Genomic DNA, 22,444 nt, shown 5'->3' on the forward strand with positions numbered 1-22,444 from the left:
GCTAGAAGCTAAGCTGTGCAAACCAATGAAGACACCAAGTGTTGACAAGAAAGCAGTTAAAGATGTATTGTAGAACTAAAATGTTCATAAATTTTAATTTACAGATATGGCACAAACATGTTTAAGACTTCAATTTCTGATTTTCTCTGAATTGAAAACTAATATCAATGCTACTATGTGGTGATAATCAGTCATCTATCTAGTGAAACTGAATCACTTAGTGATCTGTGTCATTAGTGACTCTTCCAGCTGGCTGCACCAGAAACAAACACCAGTGTTTTCCTAACTAGGATCAATTAATGTTTGGCTTCTTTGTCTTTTAGAATGATATTGAATTGAATTGAATACTTTATTTTGCCAAGTGTGATTAGACACACAAGGAATTTGCCTTGGGTGCAGAAATAGTATTTAGATATACAATCAATTGTATAGAGTTTTTCTCTGTTTGGTCTTCTTATTCTTCCTTTATTTCTTATATATTACTATGGTAGGAATATTTTAATGTTTTGTAGACACTTATTTTACCCTTCAGGGAATGGAACTGTTTTTGCATTATTTAGGAAACAAGGTATAAGTTCAATTCATTTTTTTTTAATTATCAAATAAGTTATCGCAAGCAATCTATCACATTTCTAAATAAACTGTCTTAAGGAATTGCATCATCAACCACAATGATAAATTAATTCTTTCACAGGATTTATACATATTCATTTCCCATAATTAAATATCTTGTATTTCAAATAGAAAAGAACTATTTAATTAACATGCTATTTTAATCTTGAAAAATTATAAAGAAAACATCTACAATAAAATTTACCACAAAAAAAAATCAAACATATAGACATCTGTCAAATTTCTAAAACTTGTATTTCACTTTTTAATCCAGTTTTGTGTTTTAATCCAAAATTCATAAAAGAAAATCTTCATCCCAAAATTTATCAAAAATGTTTATGTTTTTTGTAAAACCAAAGCAGTTACATTAGTTCCAGTTCTTCCTCCAAAATAGAAGGTTGGTGTTGACAGTTCCTCCAAAAGCAGAAACCCTATTAAATTTAAGGAACATATTTCTATTAAAAGGAAGCCTTGTTAATCCTTTAAATTCTTATATTAATTCAAAGAGAATGCATACAACACAAACTAATTCTGCAAAATTTAGAAGAGTGGTAATTTTATAGAGTTGACCAATATAAATTGCACATAAATCAAAGGTTATCAATAATAAGTGCAGTTTCAGGGAGTAGACATATGAAATTATTTTTTGGGGAGCCAGAAACCAGTTATTAGAAAATCTAAATTATAATTCCTGCATCTAAAAGCTTAGTCTTGGTTTTAATAATAATATTTTTGCATGCTGTTTCTGTCTTTACCAAGTGACAAAGAGAAATTGATATAGTGAGAAAATGAAATGAAAAGAGGCCAGAGAGTATATGGGATAGTGCCATATTTTAATAGGAATATGCATAACATCTTATTTTCAAGTATTCAAATAGAAATGTGTAGGATAGATTATTATTAAACTATCAGTTGGATATGTTAAAAAACCTTAAATGTTTTTGTTAATAAGTCTTTCAACTAGCCTCACTCTGTCTCACATATGAAAGGTTAATGACCAAGGTTTCAACATTTTGATTTAAAACAGAACTACACATACTTTATACCTTACTGCAAATAATAAATGTTTTCCTTGCCAGAGTCAAGCTGCTGTTCACTTAAAAAGCAGCTTTTATTTTTTGTATTACGGAAGCAATGAAATAGAAAGCAAATCTTTTAAGATTGCGGACATTCTTTGATGCATTACTGTAGTATAATAATTAAAATTGTAACACAGAGGCAACCAATAGCACACCTGAGTTAAAGGCAAATATATATGCTTTATTTTTCAATATCCTATTTATTTTGAAGGCAAAATGTCTGTTGCCACATATTTCAACTGAAATTGAGGATCTTGGAAACCAATTAAGATGTTAGTTTACACTGAACTTCAGATCATCAACCTTTCAGAATAAGGATTTAATGGGCCTTCATCTTACGAATTCAAAGAAGATGAGCAATGCTTACTAATGCTTTAATATAGATTGGATCCAATAATAGTATCTGCGGAACCGGCTTATCTCAATGGGATGAACCTGCCCCATACTCACTGGCAGAAGAAGCATACTGCAGTCCTCATCGGTAAGGAATTTCAGCTAACAGAGTGCAGAAGAATGTTTCTGAAGAGCCTCTGCTGCCCCCAAGCAAATGAGATCCACTCTTCTGAAAGGGTTGAAGAGCTGGGTCTACCATCTTGGAAGGGGTTAATGGATTAAATAGATCCTACCTCTTCCCCAATGCACACTTTGCTCCCTTCCTCCCATCTTGGTTAAGTGAATTTTAACTGAATTTTAAATGTGTAGTTTTTAATTTATTGTTTTAAGGTTTTAAATCATTTTAATTATGACTGTAAGCCACCTGGAGTCATCTCAGCAAGATGGGCAGCATAATAGTTTAATAAATAAATACTATCCAAAATTCAATGAATGCATTGTTCAAATAAAGAGTTATAGTATTTTCCTAGGAAGACAAACAAAGCAAAGTCACATTTTAAGTTAGGCATATACAGTCTGAAACTTAGCATGCACACCTTCTTCAAATTGTTTGCACAGTTCTTCTTTAGTCCAGTTACAAGATGTAATGAGGAGAAAGCCATTTGATCTCAATAGCCTTTGCAGGGATTTAACATACTGTTTCCTTTTCTCAGTTGCACCATCTGGGCTCAGACTAATAGCATCAAAAGTTCCTTTATCGATGCAGATCTGAAAACTTGATAATTCATCTGAGGGATTTAAAATGTCTTCAATCTGTAGAAGATAGATATAACTGTTAAACTTGAGAACATGTTAATGCAATTGTTACTTTTTATAACCAAGCAGAACTGCATTGCCTCCGGGCCCAGAATAATAGTTTAACTGCACATCAGTCATCTGTTTATGTATGTTTGATTTTTACTCCTTTCAACCCAATATATATGAATCTTGACTGCATTAGCACAGAGAACGGTCTTATCAGTACATGAAAACTGAACAGAATGGGACCAAATGGTATTTGGTGTCATCTGGGACTGCAGCCTTAAAAAATTATTCTTCAGGAACTCACATTTCTTTAAAACGGGTGTCAAACTCACAGCGTCACATTTTCATCACATGACGTATCACAACTTTTTCCCCCTTCGCTAAAGCGGGGGTGGGCATTGCCAGCATGTGACGCATCTGGCCCATGGGCCATGACTTTGACACCCCTACTTTAAAACAACTGCCAATTCAGTAGGAATTGTTAACAGCACCCCTATCTTGATAACATGAAAATTTTTCTTGCTCTTAGTCGCTCAGAATTGCATTTTGGTTGTAGAGTAAGGTTCCTTGTTGTAATGATTTGTAATTACTTTGACTTATGACCACAATTGAGCCCAAATTTTGTGTTGTTAAGTGAATTTTGCCCCATTTCATAACATTTCTTGCCACAGTTAAGTGAATCGCTGCAGTTGATAAATTAATAACCTGGCTATTAAGTGAATCTGACTTTTCCATTGACTTTACTTGTCAGAAGATCGCAAAAGGTGATCACATGACTCTGGGACGCTGCAGTGGTCATGAGTATGAATCAGTTGCCAAGTGTCTGAATTTTGATCCCATGATCATGGGGATGCTACAAAGGTTGTAACTGTGAAAAACGTTCCTAAATCACTTTTTTCAGTGCCGTTGTAACTGAACGGTCACTAGGTGAACTGTTGTAAATTGAGGACTACGTGTAACCTCTTGATGAATATAATTGAAGACCTCCCTATAGTCAGTAGGAAGGAAGGAAGGAAGACATTTTAACTTGGTTCATATTGATTTAAGTGTTTGCACTGGAGCGCAATAGAGGAAATCTATGAATATTAAGAAAAAATTTAATACAATTCAATCAGGCCAGTCTTCAATAATTTGTTGTTTACACTACATACCCCCAAATCCCCCCTCTTCTTGATCTTTTTAATCTTCTTCATTTGTTTATCGCAAAACTTACCAGCAGTTTAATATAAGGCAGCCCTTCTTTTTGCATTATATTTTTTGAAAGTTGTATTGCAGAAGAGGAGTAATCAACTCCTGTAAGATTGGTATAACCATATTTACTCTAAAGAGAAGAGAAATTCATTAAGCACTAGATATTTTTCCTTTGTTTTCTAGTTGGCTTTCATGACATATTCATCACAGTTAACCTGTGGAGAACTAAAATATAATTAGGCAAGCTGTACCAATTAATAGGGGGAAAAAAACTACAGTACTTACTTTGCAAATTAAAAAAAAAACATGCAAGGGCTTATTTACTGACTATACATTTTTTCTAATTTCAGTTCCTAATAATAGAAAGATTCCAATTGTCAACAGTATATTGCACTAAACACAAATGCCAATGTTATGCAGAAGCTACACTACTGTAGCTGTAAGCATTTTGCATCAGAAAGCACTATTAGTACAAATACCAACCAATTCAACCAGCAAAATGCCATTTCCTGTTCCAATGTCAAGGACAGAAGTATCCAGAGGTATCTTTTGCTTTTCTAGCCATCTGATTATACGAGTCATGCTTTCTTCACCAAACCTAATTAGAGAGAGAGGTTCAGATAAACTACTCCATTAGGCTATGCTAAAGGAAGACAAACACATTTTGTCAATCACATGCAATGTAACTACATCATGTCACCATTATGATATCAGTCTCTAGAGATCATGTTACAGGTTTGTTTAGATAAGTCTGTTTGTTGGATTAAGATTGCAGAAGATGAGAAGTTGTCAATTTTATACATACACAGACATGTATATACATTCAAGGCTGCAATGCATCTTTGCCTGTACTTATTCAATTTTTGAAAAAGATCAAGGATATGAATGCTTGACCTTTACCAAGTATACCGTAGCCAGTAATTCATTTTTCCCACATAAAAACAAATGATTATTTTAATTTGCAACAGGTTTAGCTACGAAAAGAGTTAAACAACAAAACTCAGAGTATCACATTACCAATACTCTGAGCAAAACAGCTGCACTTTTAAAAAGAAAGTAAATTACAAAGACATTTGGAAGCATGTTACATGGTTATAGATACTTGCCAAATATCCCCAGTATCACCACTTTCTTTAAAATTATGCAGTTCTTGTTCATATGTTGCATCCCAGCTACACAGGAAAAAAAGAAAAAGGATGATAGTAAATGCTTGGCATTTCCCCCTCATCTGTGAAACAATTTAAGAAAAGGTATCCCTGTTTCCAGAAGAAACACAAACTCATCATTTATCTTTTATATTTTTAGAACCAAACGGGAAGAAGTTACAGAGCTGGGAACAAGCCTCATCAAACACAGACTCTTTATAAATAAAATATAAATAAAAATGCAGTACACAGTATTTTTCAACTGTACGGTTATTTTGTTTAAAAAAATAGCTTATTTTCTAAAATTCATAACCGGGTATCAAGCAAGCAATCTGTGAATTATTATTCCAACTTCAGAGAAAACACCCAGCCTTTCTCCAGGCACTACCCACTTGGAAGCTAGCTGCACACAATGCTCATTTGTTGTAGGGAAAATAGGATGCAGGAATATTAAATCTGTTCACCGCTTTGAGTTATATATTAAAATAGTAGAATAAGAATCCAATATAATTGCAATAGTTAATTTAAACGTGTTAATATGATGAGAATTATTGAACCCATATTCCTGGGTTTACAAAACACCAAATCAACTGACCACAATGAACAATTATATACTCTGTTTTCCCCAAAATAAAACATCCCCTGATAATAAGCTGAATCCGGCTTTTGAGCGCATGGCAATAAGGCCAAGCGCTTATTTCAGGGTTCAAAAAAATATAAGATAGGGTCTTATTTTTGGGGAAACACGGTAGTTTGTGGTTCTGACAACAGAGCTATTCTCTGAAAATGGAAAGAACTTTAATTATGTTTTGACCAGGCAGAAAGGTCTATGTGGATACTAGATTACAAAACCTATCAACTTATCAAGACGTATTTTTTAATAATTTTTTTGAACATTTTGTAACACAAGAAAGAAGAGTAGAAGATTAACACCCAAAGACATTGTATCTCGTGTCATGGTCCCCATTTGTAAGTATTATTTTTAACTTATCTAATATTTCCAGATGGAATAAAAATGTGATTCATCTCTTTAAAACAATAAAAGTTTTAAACAAACCAGCACCTTCCTTAAAATCAGTTCATCCTTTCTTTTTTTTTAACAACTGTGCAGAAACACTGCTGTTTAGAATGCAATGATATATAGTAAGGCATTTTTTTTTGGTCCAAAAATAAATATTCAACTAAATGTTTGTCTTTCTAGCATGGTTCACCATTCCAATTAGTTTGAATTATTGATTTACTCTTGATGGTGTGAGTGACTAGATTTATTAGATGATATGTTGCCCTTTATTGCCTATGTATGTTGGTGAGTTTATTTTGATTGCTTTTATTTAGTATCTTACGCCTATCACTGAGTGATTTGGGATGATTGTATTATGATCATGCTTTATCACTTGTTGCTTGTATGTACACTTGAGAGCTTATATACCGGAGACAAATTCCTTGTGTGTCCAATCACACTTGGACTCAGAATAGAGCTGGAAGGGACCTTGGAGGTCGTCTAGTCCAGCCCCCTGCTCAAGCAGGAGATCCTATACCATTTCAGACAAGTGACTGTCCTGTCTCTTCTTAAAAACCTCCAGTGGTGAAGCACCCACAACCTCTGAAGGCAAGCTGTTCCACTGGTTAGAGCCACAGTGGCATAGTGGAATGCAGTACTGCAGACTACTTCTGCTGACTGCCAGCTGACTGCAATTTGGCAGTTCGAATCTCACCAAGCTCAAGGTTGACTCAGCCTTCCAAGGTCGAAAAATGAGGACCCAGATTGTTGGGGGGCCATATGCTGACTCTGTAAACCGCTTAGAGAGGGCGGTAAAGCACTGTGAAGTGGTATATAAGTCTAAATCCTATTGCTATTGTTACTGTCCTCACTGTTAGGGAGTTTCTCCTCAATTCCAGGTTGCTTCTCTCCTCGATTAGTTTCCATCCATTGTTTCTTGTCGTGCCCTCAGGTGCTTTGGAAAATAAATTGACTCTTTGTGGCAGCCTCTCAAATACTGGAATACTGCTATCATGTCCCCCCTAGTCCTTCTTTTCTCTAGACTAGCCAAACCCAAATCCTCCAACCATTCTTCATATATTTTAGTCTATCAATAAATAATTTCTTTCCTATTCCTATTCTTAAAAGCAACAGCTAGAAGCAGTGTTAGATTTGGTGATCGGGGAGGGCGTGACTAATACAGATGTTTCTGTTGCTTCCAACCGAGCCTTCCTCTCCGACTACTCACTGTTCTTTGGTCCCCAGCGCCGATGGCTCAAACTCTTCCTCTCCGCAGCTGCTCATAGTAGGAAAAGATGCAGGGCACGTCCAAGGTTAGCTTTCTTTTATGCCGCAGAAGGACTCTCTTTTGCCGCTTCTTTCAATCTCTTCCGGTGAGTGAAGGCCGGGCAAATCAATAGCCGCGGCTGTCTCCGCAGTTACAGTTGCAGTCATTAAAAAAGATGAAGTTACGTCCATTAAAAAAGATGAGTTAACGCCATTCCGAAGAGAAGGAGCCGTGCTTAAAATGCTTCGGACCAAAAACGACAACTACAAAGAGGCGATTTTCTACAGGGAACCTAAAAGAATTACCTACCCAAGTTGTAACAATTGGGTCCAAATATTCTCTATGCAAGGGATGAGGATAATAATAACAACAACAACAACACTGCTTTAGGTACTGGCTCGAACTATACTCCAATTTCAGGCCGTCTCGGTTGCCCTCGGACTTGCGTTTTGCCAGTTACGAACTACGTTTCCCAAGAAGCCGCGCGCGCGCTGGCCGGAACTGGAGGCGCGAGCCGAGCCGGGGAGGTTGCGGGTGTGGTGGCTTGTGGGATCGTTCGTCGTCGGAGGTGGTGGGGCTCCATCATGGCGGCTTCCATTTCAGGCTATACCTTCAGTTCGGTCTGTTATTACAGCGCCAACAGCAGCGCCGATCACGTAAGTATTTCGGCCTGCTGGCGGTTTTATCCTCCTGGAGGAGTCGGGGAAGGGAGGGGTTTCTCCCCCCCTCCCCTCCACTCATCCCACCCCGTCTTCCCGGTTCTGGGCGGGAGGGAAGGCTCGAGAAAAGGGAGAGATCCTCAAAGAAGAAACCAGTCTGACAAAAAGGGACCGGGAGGAGGAGGAGGAGGAATGAAGGGCGACCCCTGAAGGACCGAGGTGGCGGTGGGACGAAGGAAGGGGAGGACCCGCGGGAGGGAGGGGCCGTGGAAAGAGAAAGTGGTCGAGGGGGGGTCTGAAAATAAAGTATTTGGAGGTGGGGTCGCCGAAAAAGCATTAGGTTGCCTGTGTGGACCAGCGCTGTTGGTTAATGGGGCACCTGTGGAGCTGTCGTATGAAGGGGGGACCGTTAGTTGGCAGGCAGGCTAATATGTAAGCAGGTTGGTGAAATCTAGACTGTGGACAGCCTAGGGATTGCTATCTCAGCAAGATTATAGATTACATTGAGGAAGTAGTTCTTGCAGCTGCCATATCACTTCAGCTTTGGGAGGGGGAAAAAAACCCGCCCGTTTTCATCAGAGAGAGGGTAGAAACTTTAGAAATCACAGTTGCATCGTACAGGTAAGTAGTCCTTGACTTACATCAGTTGGTTTAGTGACCGTTGGAAGTTACGATGGAACTGGAAAAAAATGCGACTTACGACCGTTTTTCACAATTACGACCTTTGCGAGCATCCCCACGGTCAGGTGATCAAAATTCAGACGCTTGCCAACTGACTCATATTTATGACGGTTGCACTGTCCTGGGGTCATGGGATCCCCTTTTGCTACCTTCTGACAAGCAAAGTCAATGGGGAAGCCAGATTCGCTTAACAGCTGGGTTACTAACTTACCAACTGTAATGATTCACTTAACAACTGTGGCAAGAAAGGTGGTAAAATGGGGTGAAACTCATTTAACAAATATCTCACTTAACAACAGAAATTGTGGGCTCAGTTGTGATCATAAGTCGAGGACTACCTGTATATCTTGAGTAACTATGGTTGTATGATTAGATGCCCCTATGTATGTTATTATAGATGTGTGTTTTAAAACGTAAAGGGTGGACCTGCTATGGTCAGGCGGGGCACGTACTCTTTATGGCCTGTTCCTATTTGATATCAGTTGGTTATTAGAGTAAGGGTTGTGACAAAAATCTTGGAGAAATGAAAACAGATCAGTAAACTTTTACATTGGTATTATAATTGCATTTCTTTTAATACTCCAGTGAATAATAGTATTATGTATATTTTTACACATATTCAAGTTCATCATTCCTATAACATTCATAAATATTATTTTCTATAAGATAAGCTTTGGAGATACTCAAATCATCCTGTCATGGTTGTCCTAAAGGTAATTTTTCCACAAGGCAACTGGACTTTCTTGGTTTTTTTCCTTCTCATCCAAGAAGCATCTTTTGTTCTGACTTTGAGGGACTTTGGGGAAAGATATGCAAGTAATACATTGCAGTATAATTCTAGCTTACATGATTCTTTACTAACGTCTGTTTAGAACATTAAATATTGTATTGCTGTATATTTATTTATGTATTTGTAGATATGTATTTATCTACTGTATCCTAAATACTATAATATTAGGTGCTTATTTAGAAATTACCTGATGTTCTCATCCATCTGCCACTGTATTATCCAAATTCATTATTCTTATTCAACTGAAATAGAAAAATTTGCATATATCATATTTCTGTTGCACGCTTACAGAAATAGTAACACTTCATACCATTTTTATACAAACTGGAAACTATCCTTTTACTATGTTAAACAGGAACATTCAAAGGGGGGGAGAGACAAAAATCAATATGCTGGGATTCTAGGATATGTTCGTACAAACTTCTGATTTCTGCAATGCTTGGTTTGACTTAACTAAGTTAAAACAGCATATTTAAGATGATAGCACATAACTTTTTTGGAAGAACGGGTAAGAAGACAAGAAATTTGTAAGCAAGAGATTATTGTTGTTTGAAGGATAACTACAACTAATCAAAATCTGTAGGATAATGTTAATGGTATCTTTATATTGTTTCTAAAGGCAATCCTTTTATGTACCAGTTATTTATATGATTTATTTCCACCTAAACCCAATGGGAACCTAAATGTGTTAACGGATACTAAAATATAAAACAAAAATAACCACAATACAAAGCATTAGACTAATAAGGTGTTGATAACTATACAACTAATTCACAGAGATGTTCTGGAAAAGCAGTGTAGAAAGTTAGCACCCACCCCTCTCTTTAATATTAGGAAATATTAAAAAGGCAGAATATTATATTTCTCTGGATTAGAAAAGGAGAAATGTGTTTTTAAAGACAAAGAGCAGCTCCCTACAGCTCCCTGCCCCCTGCAGATATTTGGTGTCCATTGAGCAGAACTGGGCCAGCCTACCTACAAGACAATTAGACCTTCAGGGTGGTTGGATTAAGACATGACCCTCAGGACATAATAGGATTACCCCTCTGCCCATCTAGCAGTAGGGTTCACTGCATTTCAAAATTTCCTAAGGACATTGCATCACCCAGCAAGGTTCAACCAAATGTATCTCAGACAACCTCAGCTATCACCCCTGCATCACCTCATTGGAGTCTGACAGCAGCCAATAGAATACATATTCTTGCACAGGAACAGGAAGCTCAAGTTCAAAGCCCAAGAGAGGGTATAAATACCTCTCACTCTCCACTCCATGTGTTCAGCTGCCCAGGACCTCAAACCTATGTGATCCTGTTCACCAATAAACCATCGTTCCAATCAGCCCCCATGTTTCCAGTGTCTTTCTCCTGAGAGCTCCCAGGAGTGTCCAAGAATGGGACGAGACAACCCATTCTTGGACACTCCTGGAGCTACTCAGAGAAAGGGCGTATCAGGTAGGACCAACGCCCCTTTCTTCCAACAGCAGCTTATTACCAATTTCTAGAAAGCCATGAAAGTGGGGACCATGCCAAAAAGCATGTTTGTATTTTTCCCTTTGATATTTATGAAATCAGTTTGTTTCTCTACTGCAGGGGTGTCAAACTCGTGTTGTCATGTCATGTGACATATTACAAATTTACCCCCTTCACTAAAATGTGAGTGGGCATGGCCAGTGCGTGCCACATCCGGGCCATGGGCCAGAAGTTTGACATCGCTGCTCTACTGGGTCATAATAACATGTTATAGATACAATAACATATATCATTTATAATTATTTACATTTAAAACAATCCAGGAAAATGAAGTAGCAGTCAGTCGTATTCTAATTAAATAGTTGAAATAGTTCACAAATAGCAACATTCAGATTAGTAGTATTAGCTGTAGTAAGCCTCAGTCCTGATCCTCCAGTAGGGTTGTAAGGAAATCATTTCATTGTTCATTAGCCTTCCTGGTTAATAAAGGAGCCAGTGAAGAGAATGGAAGTTAGATCAGGGCTGCAGTCAACAACTTTGGAGTGAAGGAGACATGCCAGAGGCCTTTAAAAAGGTATCAATATCCCCATTCCTCAGGAGGCTGGGTAGATCTAATAAAATTTGACAACTATAGTAGTCCTCAATTTACAACCATTTATTTAGTGACAGTTCAAAGTTACAATGGTATTGAAAAAAATGACTTGAACCGTTCTTCACACTTTCAACCATTATAGCATCCCGATGTTTACCTGATCAAAATTCAGATGCTTGACAACTGGCTCATATTTATAACAATTGCGGTGTTCTGTGATCACCTTTTTGCAACCTTCTGACAAGTAAATTCAATGTGGAAGCCAGATTCACTTAACCCTGTTACTAACTTAACAACTGCAGTGATTCACTCAACAATTATGGCAAAAGTCATAAAATGGGGCAAAATTCACTCAACAACTGTTTCACTTAGCAACCAAAATTTTGGCCTCAATTGTCGTAAATCAAGGACTATACTACTCTATTCCCTTTCATGAGGTAGAAGCTCATGAAACAGTATTGGACATCTTTGTCCTCCTAGATCTCTTGGCACCTTTCAGTACTGCTAATCACAATATCCTTCCAGACCACAACTGGGAATCATTTTATTCCTAACTGACCAGGTGGTTCCAGTTAGTTGTAGGTAGAGGATCAGATTCACAGGCCTTTTGATATGGAATGCCTCAGGATTCACTTCTTTCCCAATCCTATTTAACTTTAACATGAAACTTCTGGGAGAGTCATCTATCAATTTAGACTGAGCTATCATCAATATGCAGAATTGGGCGCCCATTGAACAATACAATGGAAGTCATGACTTAATGCCTAGAAGCTTTCAGGGCCTGGATAGGGAAAGCCAGGCTCAAACTAAACCCACACAAGATGGAGTAGCTGTAGATTTGGATGTCATCTGACTCCAAGGTCTTTTTCTTTTCTTTTTTACTCTTGATGGGGCTGTCTTCCCCCAAAAGAGCAAAGTCACAATTTGGAAATGCCTCCTAGATTCAGAGTTCTTGCTTGAAAAATAAGTAGAGACTGTCTAGGAGATTCATAGCTTTTAGTATACCAGTTGGCAACCTTAACTGATAGTCACTCATGTCTTGTCACACTGATTAAATTAGATCTTTATTTGTGTCTGCTCTTGAAGACCCACCTGGAAACTTCAATTACTATAATCCAGGACACAATGGCATGCATGCTGAACACCAATAGATTTCTAAATTCAATTCAAATCTTAGTCATTCAGTTTTTATTTATGGGCCATCAATCTAGTGAGTGTCGGCCCTTAACAACTATGTAGGGTTATTTTATTTTTTTTGCCCAGGATATTCTGTCCCTATTCTGGTCCTTCAGACAATGACTTTATTATGTCTTTAAAGTAATCACCTGTCTCTAGCATCGTCCTAAATTGCTGTTATCAAACAAATGTCTGCTTGCTTTAACTGAACTTATATGGGTTAGGTTCTGATTATCTTAAGGATTCCCTTTCCCCAACACTTTCTGCTTGTCGGAACAAGAAGCGTGGAATGGAATGGAAGAATGACTTTGAAAGGGGGAGATGTGGCAAGGGAACAATCGGATAAAAGGAGGAGGAGCCCACTACTGAGTAACAGGCAGAGAAAGAAACTTAGAGAGGATCCACCCTAAGTTATCAGCCGGTAAAATAAGATGGCAAGAGAGTTGTACTTTCAGACTTACAAAATTCTGTTAATGTAGCTTTATAATATAGTAGAATTAGTTCATCCTGTGTTTCTTTTTCTGGTCTACTTGGGATGCTGACAAGAGTCCCTGCTCTGACTCCTCACTAGTCAAGAGAGTTTGCGGGTAAGGACTAGGGAGGGCAACACCAAGTGTTCTTTTTAAAAGCTTTCTTCCTTGGAAATATGTTGTGTCTTGAGCCAAGGATAGTTCCTACCCTCATGGCCTTCTGGAAGCAGGTGAACATAGGGGTTTCCTTCAGGGATTAATTATAAGCACCATCATCACTTTCAGTAAAGATAAAAATACTTTTAGCATTGTTGTAAATGGAAACTTAACTAGATTGCTATTTTAATTACTTTATTAGTTTTTTTATATTTATTTTATTTTATTCAATTTGTATACCGCCCTTCTCCTAGTGGATATTAAGTTCTGTAAGTTGCTTGGAGTCTTTAGGGTTTCAGGTGGTTGACAAGTTCCACCCAGAGTCTCTTGCTCATGAGATGGGTGACTCTATAAATTAGATATATAACTTTTATGTGCCATGTGTTATACCCAAGAAAGGGAGTACAATAGTGTTTTGAATGAATATTTATTACAGTTAAGGCCAGAGTTAGATGGTACAACTGAAAACAATTTAAAAAGTGATACAAATAATTGTAATACTTGAGATAAAATATGTTAGTTATGATTATATATATATATTTGACTTTCAGTTGCTGCACAGTATTTTGCTACAATCTGGGTTCTGCTTGAAGCTAAAGGACACACTGATGAATGCTGTTTTCTGTACTCCACTTGACAAAATACTAGTTGACAACGGAAAGAAATTATGTTTATCCTCTGGAGAGTTGCAAATTATAATTTAGTTGTATTGCTTAGAAACCTCACCTGCCAAATTTGTATTGTTGTACTGCTAGAAGAATACAGTTTTATTCTTGGTTTGCTAGAAAGGAAAGGTTTGTTAATGCAGATAATTTTGGATAAGCAAAATATAGTGAATGATGATCTTGATAAGTCAAATTAGCCATTAAAACAGCTAATGTGGGAACTTATTGTTATATGCAGATAATGCAAAATATATTTTCACACTTATATCTGTGATTTGCTGTTTCATATGCTTTTCTGTAAGAATCAGGGTCTCCTGCTTCTCCTACATGAATGTTTTTGATTTTTTTATTCAAAACAGAATAGAATTATTTAGAATAAAACAATTATTTGCAATCCCTAATTTAAGTGAAAAACTAGATACATTATAGTGATTAAAATAGAAGGGGGGGGGAAAGAAAATTGATCCATATAGTATCTATTAGTAACAAGATAAAATTAATTCAATCCTTTATCGTTAGATCTGCTTTATTTGGAAATATATTGCTTCATCTCATTTTTACAACAAATCTTTGTTCAAGTGGCATATTTTGAATCCATTCTTTAACACCAGTAGGGCAATATTCTTTCTATTTGCATAAAATTATCCTCTTTGCAATGCATCAGTCTCAATAGAGCCAAAGCTCTTCATGAGATGACATATTGCATGTTTTAGGAATATAGTTCAACATCATGTTAAGATTCTTAACTATATTTCTAAAATTATGTAATTTTTTTATAGTTCTGATATTCTATTTATTAAATATATACATATCCTTGCAATATCAAATCCTACCTTTCCTGTGTCCTATCAATGTTGTAGCATTTGGCTGAATGCTAAGCAGAGAGTATATAGCTCTATACACTTCAGAATTCATCCTGCTGCTTTTATCAGCAGTCAGGTCAACAATAAGCAACCAGTGTCCTGATTCCATTGGCAGCTATATATGGCCATGCCGTGACACTGCCTCCACCATGTTTGACAGATGATGTAGTATGCTTCAGATCATGAGCTGTGTCTTTCTTTCTCTACCCTTTCCTTTTCCCATCATTCTGGCACAAATTGATCTTGATTTCATCAGTCCAAAGAATCTTATTCCAGAACCGGGCAAGGCTTTTTTCTAGGTTTTCTAACAAAGTCTAATCTGTCCTTTCTGTACTTGAGTGTTAACAGTGGTTTGTACCTTGTTGTGAAACCTCTGAATTTACATTCATGAAGCTCTCTGGGGGAAAACATCACGAAACGTCACGTGATGGCAATGTGATGCCGCGAGTTTGAAATCCGCATTTTGACCACTCCCAATGTTTTTGCTATTTCTCTTATTTTGTTTTTTTCAGCCTAATGAAGTACTCTTTCATTTGTATAGACTCTTCTTTGGACTTCATGATGAGTATTCCGATGAACAGCTACCAAATGCAAATGTAACACTCAGAACCAACTGCACAGCTTTCTGGAACTGGCCTTAAAACTGCTTGTAGCCACTTGCCCCACTATTTATGAGCCACCAAAAGGGGTCTGGGTATATTAAAATGGCTGTAATTTTTAGTTCATAGTTACTGTCACTTTTGCAAACCTCTTGAATTAAAGCTGAAGGTCTTTGATTCGCTTCCATCTTCTGTGTTTCATTTCAAATTCAATTAATTTCAAATGTGGTATATGGAGGCCAAATGCCAAAAAACGTAGCATTGTCCCAATATATACAAACTTGACTATGTGGACTGAGACTATTTTTCTATAAAAAATAGAGAACAAATTTGAAAACAAATTAATATTTAAGGATATCTTCTAAGAAACTTTCAGCTGGTTTTATCCTTCATACTTTTAAACAACATTCATGCATTTTATTAAATGCATTTAATAATAACTATTAAACTATTAGTTTAATAGTTAATAGGTTGTCTTTGTTAAATGTTGTGTTTCTTAATATGAGAAGTGAACTTGAACTTGAGTAGTTTTTCCACTTTGAAAACTGGTAAACATTTGACCAATGGTAAACATTTGACCAAACTGAATAAATAAGCATTGCCATCTTAGATGGTAATAAGTTACCAGTGTTATAACTTTTATAGTATAGTTTAAAAGTATTTCACATGTTAAAGTAAGCTTCATATATTTATCAGTAATAACAGATTTGAAAATCTTATTACCGGAGGGGAAAATGGCATTGCTATATCAGTTTGGGAGTGCAATGCTAGCTTAATTCGTCCAGTAGTAAATCAACAGCAAGTAATTTATAGACGTTCACATTTAGACACTTGTATGTCTTAGCTGCATTATGATCTTGCCTGTTTTGTGTGGTTTGCCTTTTAACTTTTTTTTATGGTTACAAAGGAAGAGAATACGTGTAACTTTTAAACTTGGTTTTATCTCTGTGTAGATAATCTTGGTTGGATTAGTTAGAAGACTTCCAAGGTCCTTCCAACTCCATTCTGATTGATAGATTTTTCTTTATTTTAAGTGCAATTGGGGTCATAAATTCTGCTTGGATGTTTAGCTTCACAAACAACTAATAGTACAAGTTTTATGTCTTTAAAAATGAATAAAATATATGTACCTGACCTTTTTTATTTAAACTCTGTTGAAAACTGTTGAGATTCTGTTGGAGGTTAGTTACATCCATAATGCTTCCTGCAACTTCAAAATCTGCTCTAGGCACTCCATTAATTTTTCAGAATGTGAGGTTTAGAGAATCATCTCATATCAGAGTTTTTTCATACTTGGATGGACTGAATTATGTCCACCCCAAGGGGAACGGACCTGGATCTGCTGATTTATGCCTTTTCACTTTTATATTAATTCCTATTGCTATGATGTTAAATTTTCATCATAGGTGAAAGAAAGGTAAATACCATTTTTAATTTTGTGAAGCTATAAAAAGTGCATAAGGAAATAAATTCAGTTTCTATTTTTCTACCTTTAATCGAAATATTTTTCTTTTTACAGGAAGGGTTTTTATTAGGAGAGGTAAGACAAGAGGAGACATTCAGTATTAGTGACTCTCAGATTAGCAACACAGAATTTCTCCAAGTAATTGGTAAGCGTTATTAAATTTCTCTCTAATAATTCAGTGTAATATTGTATTTATTTAGATTATATGATTGTAGATTGCATGTTTGCTTACTTATTTGTTCGGTTTGTATATCTACCCATCTTGCATAAGCAATTTTAGATGGCTTGCACAATTAAACATTTGATTTTGGATTTTCTGATTACAAAGTCAAGTTGATGTGAGTCCAGAAAGTATTTTGGCAGGAGGCGAGTAATGTTATTTGATTTATTTTGTTGAGTACAGTTTATATGGTCTCTGATTTTTAACATATGCAGAGTCATGAATATGACTAAGTATACTCAAGTACACACAATTATTCCAGGTTAACAGATCCATGGGGCATTGAACATTAAATTTGAAAGGGATTATTTTGACTTTTTCTGCAAAAGTGGAGGACGAAGTAGAAATGTCAGTGCCTCTCTTATCCAGCTTTGTTTAAAATTGAGTCAGAATTGTTTGTATTTTGTAAAGGCTTTTGCCATATTTTCGGAGACACAGACTTAAGAGATGCCAAATTGTTATAAATAGATTTTCAAAAGTCCACATTTAATGGAAAGTTTAGAGCCATAAAATGCTGTCTTACCTCTCCTGTTGGAAGAAAGAACAGCTTCTCTACAACTGTGGTTCTTCTGTTCTATCTACCCCCCCCCCATTCTATTTTCAATTTATTTGTTATTGTTTTATTTTATTTTATTTTATTTTATTTCTATACCACACTTCTCCTGAAGGACTCAGGGCGGTGTATAGCCAATTTAAAAACACAAGACAACAATGATTAAAAATTAAAATAATTAAATAGATTTGGCCCGGTTTAAAATTCCGAAAATTTAAAATACCCCAATTTAAAATTATTATGTTGATAGCCCGGCCTGGCGGAACACAGGGTCTTCAGTGCGCAGCGAAACACCCAGAGGTCGGAGATCTTACGTATTTCCGGGGGCAGTTCATTCCACAGGGCTGGGGCTCCCACAGAGAAGGCCCTCCCCCTGGGTGTTGCCAGCCGACATAACTTGGCTGATGGCACCCTGAGGAGACCCTCTCTGTGGGAGCGAACTGGCCGGTGGGAGGCTATTGGTGGCAGAAGTCGGTCTGTGAAATCATCACTCTGTGAAAAGTGAAGTATTTGCTGATTGTGTGAACCTGGAACTATTTATATGGGCTAGGGTTATATTGCTTTAAATTATTTTTAGAGTGTTTCTCTTTCCTTAGAGTAATATAAATGTGTTGGTTTTTTTTTTCCAGAAATCCATAATCATGAGCCTTGTTCCAAACTCTTTAGGTAGGTTACTTCTATCACATACTTTTATTCCCTTTACCAGTCGTCATTGGGCTAAATCCAACAGTGTAACAAAATGGGTCAAGCATCTGAATGGAACTGAGGAGACCTAGGTGCTCATTCAACTATAGTATTCAGTAGTTAATTTTGGATTAGTAATTAATTCTCCTCAGTTTCTCAGAGTTCCTATTGAGGGAATAAAATGATTTGTTTTGAGCCTTTATTACACAGGTGCAAAGTAAATGAACTATCATAATAATAAAAAATACAGTTCCATATGTTATTAGATCAGGAGCTGCCAGTTAATTTATTTTATTTATTACATTTTTATGCCACCCATCTCCCCTCTAATGTGCTAAACAGGGCTGTATCTTCTGAAGTTATCTGGATCCTTCTTCCTGTCTCCAGTGTTCTGTTTGTTTATTGAGAAAGATCTTTGAGAAAGTGGTGGCAGCTCAGCTTTAGATGGTCGAGCAAAATCTGAATCCTTGCCATCAGAATTCAGACTAATGAGAGATTGAAATGACATTGGTTCTCTTGTGGATGACTTTTATCAGGATCTGGGTAAAAATTTATTGATTCTGTTAGCCCTTTTGGTGCCCTTCAGTACCATTGATCATTGTACTGGACTGCTTGTAAGGATTGGTAGTTATCCTTGACTTTAAAGGGCAACTTCGAAGCCCCTACACTTTGAAACTCTTTGTCTAGAAAGATTCTTAAAGCCTCTTCTTCATGCTACTTAGAAGAACTCTCTGTTACAATACCTGCCCTTTGGAATACCATCCCACAAGTTATAACCCTCAACCCAGCTTCAAAGTTCTCTGAAAACCAGGGTGTTTCTCCATCTATGTGTTTAATTCTCTTAAATGGTTATTTTTCTTCCACTGTTTGAGATTTTTTAAAAAAACAACTATTGTATGAATTTTTATTGTGTGCCATTCAGTGTTGGGCAGTGTTATACATTTCTAATGTACATATAAATAAATAACTAAGACCATTGAAGACAAGTTTTATTTCAAAAGACATTCAATCTGAAGTGCTGTTAGTTGTAATTTGGAGGAAGATTTGTTTATTTATTTTGGGGAGGGGTTGTTTTTATAATTTTTCTTGTGGTGTAACCTGTCCATAACAATGGGGTATAAAAACTGAAAAATAATTATCTAATTAATAAGATACATCCTTAAATATATGAATTCAGAGAATGTATAATTGTGATGTTTCATCTGTTCTTTCATTCAAGATTATACTGCATTAATAAAAAATCATCTCTAAATTCATCTACTTTAAAAAGCTTATTTAAAAATAACCCTCAGAAATACCTGATGAATTATTTTCTTTGACCTTATTTATACCGTGAACAAAATAATAATACATTGTCTAGCTGGGACATTTTCAATTAATTAAACAGGTATTTTATAAAGTAAATGATCCTTCATTTCTCTGAATAAAGGCCATAATCATAATAATATTAATATGATGCTTTGCATATTAAGAGTATACATGTTGCAAGCTGAAGTGGGATAAATTGTTAAAAACATGCTCCATTAAACTGGGATTTTTCCTAATAATATAAATTTCTCTGAATCAGAAAACAATTTGTATCATGTGAACAGAAGTTATTAAGAGGCAGGAATATTTTCCAGTGCTCCACATGTATCAAGAGTTGCTTGATCTGATATATTCCTGTTTTTTTTTTTTTTTTTTGATAAGAGCATTTCTTTGATACATTATTTGTATACTATATGTATTGTTGTGGAATTCTGCTGAATATTCAGACTAAGCATTTTTTTTTAATAGGGGCATGTCTTCTCTAACCTTTTATGTATTGCATAAACCTCTGTACAGTTTGGAACACAGAAGAGTTAGTGAGGAATAGCTTATTCAACATCTATGTTTTGCTTCACAACTCTTCGCTGTGATTAAATGTATAATCTAAACTTCTGTTTTGTTCTTTTTTAAAAGTTTTTATGATTACGCAGGCAAAGTCAATGAAGAGAATTTGGACAGAATTCTTAAAAATCGGAGAAAAGTAAGCTTACATATTTTCAGTTCCATTTGCATTCATATTTATTCTCTTGTATAAGAAGGAAAAGTTAATTATAGCTTTTAGAAGGTGTTACTTTAGACGGAACATTTCCAAAATGTTCCAGTAGAGGTAGTCCTTAACTTACAACTTGGTGACCATTTGAAGTTATGGATTATATGCTGCCGAGCATCTCAGTTGTTTTGAGTTAGGTGACTATTCTAAATCTGATACATGAATAAAATCATTGTAGAGTTACAAAATTGAAAAGAGCCATTTCAGTTGTTGAGTTCAACTATAGGGAGCTATGATGGTGATGATCTTGCAGTAACCATCCAAAAGCCAATAGCAAGAAGCCAATAACAGGCAGACTTGCAAGATACTGTTACTAGCCTATTTCAATAAAATATAATTCTAGTCTTCCTGTGGAATTAGTTTCCTAATCTAGTCTACTTTATGATGCCAACCCCCAGCTCAGTCAAGAATTAAAGCATCAATGAGCTATGGTTGTTTAAGTTGTTACTTGAACATGTACAGTAAAGGGGAAACTACCACCTCTCTACATAATTGGTTTTACTGTTAAACAGCATCCAGGAATTTTTTTCTAATACTTAATTGGGATCTGCTTTCCCGTAACCTAAATCCATTATTCTCTATCCCCTTACTCTCGTATGTGCACAGGTCTTGACTTCTTTGTTAAATCCTTTCAATCATTTGAAAAATGCTGCTATCTGTTTCCCCCAAGGCAAAATATACCCAATTTCTCTTCACATAACTTAATGTCTAGTTTCCAGGATCATTTGTGCCTTTCTCTGAATCTGTTCCAGTTTTTCTGAATTCTTCCTAAAGTTATTCACCCAAAATAGTACATAAGATGGTGATTTATCGAAGCAGAATAATAGGGAACTATTACTTCCAGTGAATGGATGCTGTACTGCTTGATACAGCCTAAATAGCATTTACGGTATCTTTTTTTGCAACCACATCATATTGCTAGTGAAGCGCTTTGCATTTGCAGTTATAAAATGTAATCCATTATTTTCATCACATTTGTCTATTTTATTAAGATCATTTCTAATTTTATTTCTTTTTGTTAAGGTATTAGCTATCCATTTTGTGTCATCTGCAAATATAATTATTCCTTCCAGTTCTTTACCCAAATCATTAGTAACAATAGTAAGGGCAATCTAGGACTGATCCTTGTGGCATCTCACATGGTATCTCTTCCCAATTTCTGAGTACATTGAATATGATTTTGATTTAATAATCTTGCAATCCAGCCCACACTTAACTATGTGGTACTTTGTCTTGATGTTTTACTGACATCAAGATATACTATGTATCAAGCATGATACGGCAAGATTTGTTCACAACAAATCCACACTCATTTCTGATACTTCCCTCATCATTTTCAATTTAATTACAGGCTGATCTTTTTATTGTCTTCTATGGAATTCTTTTAAGTATTACATTTGACTGGTCTTCAACTTGCTGACTTTCTGTTTCTCATATATTGAAAACAGAAATAAGGATCTGATGTACTGATTCTTATGTGTACTATTAGGCTTAACCCTAACACTAAGCCTTTTATTTTAAATCTTTATACAGATGCCATTTTTTAAAATTACTTTAAACATATACCCTTAGTTTGATTCATTTTGAACCTCTGCTTTACTAACACCAGATGTCTGTGGAGATTCTCAATCAACCAAGTCATGGTTGTCCCAAAGGTGCTTTTTCTTGTTTGTTTGGGGTTTTTTTGTTTTTTGCTTGAAAATGTTCCATTTCTCACCAATTTTTCAGATGAACTGAAGAAGTTTCTTCGATGAGAAGCAGAATGTTTTCAAGGAAAAACAAAAAAAAACAAAGTCAAGTTGCCTATCGGATTACTAACAACAGCTTTACATTTCTGAGCTACTTGCCTGTACTTTTTTGTATGTGATCCTGGCCTCTTTCCATTTACTGCATG

At 35.9% G+C, this 22,444-nt stretch overlaps 2 protein-coding genes across 4 annotated transcripts in view; one reads left to right on the forward strand and one right to left on the reverse strand.

The window, feature by feature from the left end:
• Positions 1 to 848: 848 nt before the first annotated feature.
• On the reverse strand, positions 849 to 7,888 carry EEF1AKMT2 (EEF1A lysine methyltransferase 2). 2 transcript variants are annotated; one of them, XM_070945546.1, is made up of 6 exons: positions 7,741 to 7,888; positions 5,126 to 5,191; positions 4,503 to 4,617; positions 4,042 to 4,149; positions 2,621 to 2,837; positions 849 to 1,043 (listed from the first exon to the last, which is right to left on the reverse strand). In XM_070945546.1, exons 3-6 carry the CDS (start codon positions 4,599 to 4,601, stop codon positions 949 to 951), a joined length of 519 nt encoding a protein of 172 aa, XP_070801647.1. In that variant the 5' UTR covers positions 4,602 to 4,617; positions 5,126 to 5,191; positions 7,741 to 7,888; the 3' UTR covers positions 849 to 948. The 2 variants fall into 2 exon arrangements, with proteins under 2 accessions (XP_070801647.1, XP_070801646.1); XM_070945545.1 differs by having other exon boundaries at positions 7,393 to 7,888.
• A 117-nt stretch (positions 7,889 to 8,005) lies between these two features.
• Positions 8,006 to 22,444, forward strand: part of ABRAXAS2 (abraxas 2, BRISC complex subunit) — a 28,772-nt gene continuing 14,333 nt past the window's right edge. Inside the window, exons 1-4 of one of the 2 annotated variants that reach the window (XM_070945543.1) lie at positions 8,006 to 8,087; positions 17,071 to 17,161; positions 18,419 to 18,455; positions 20,415 to 20,481. In XM_070945543.1, coding sequence (XP_070801644.1) covers positions 8,016 to 8,087; positions 17,071 to 17,161; positions 18,419 to 18,455; positions 20,415 to 20,481 — 267 coding nt within the window. In that variant the 5' untranslated portion in view covers positions 8,006 to 8,015. Of the gene's footprint in view, positions 8,088 to 17,070; positions 17,162 to 18,418; positions 18,456 to 20,414; positions 20,482 to 22,444 lie in introns of those variants that run through there. The other variant, XM_070945544.1, reaches the window with a different exon arrangement.

This window comes from Pituophis catenifer, unplaced genomic scaffold (assembly GCF_029215685.1).
Source record: "Pituophis catenifer annectens isolate HBS135680 unplaced genomic scaffold, rPitCat1.0.hap2 SCAF_6, whole genome shotgun sequence".
Taxonomy (NCBI): Eukaryota; Metazoa; Chordata; class Lepidosauria; order Squamata; family Colubridae; genus Pituophis; species Pituophis catenifer.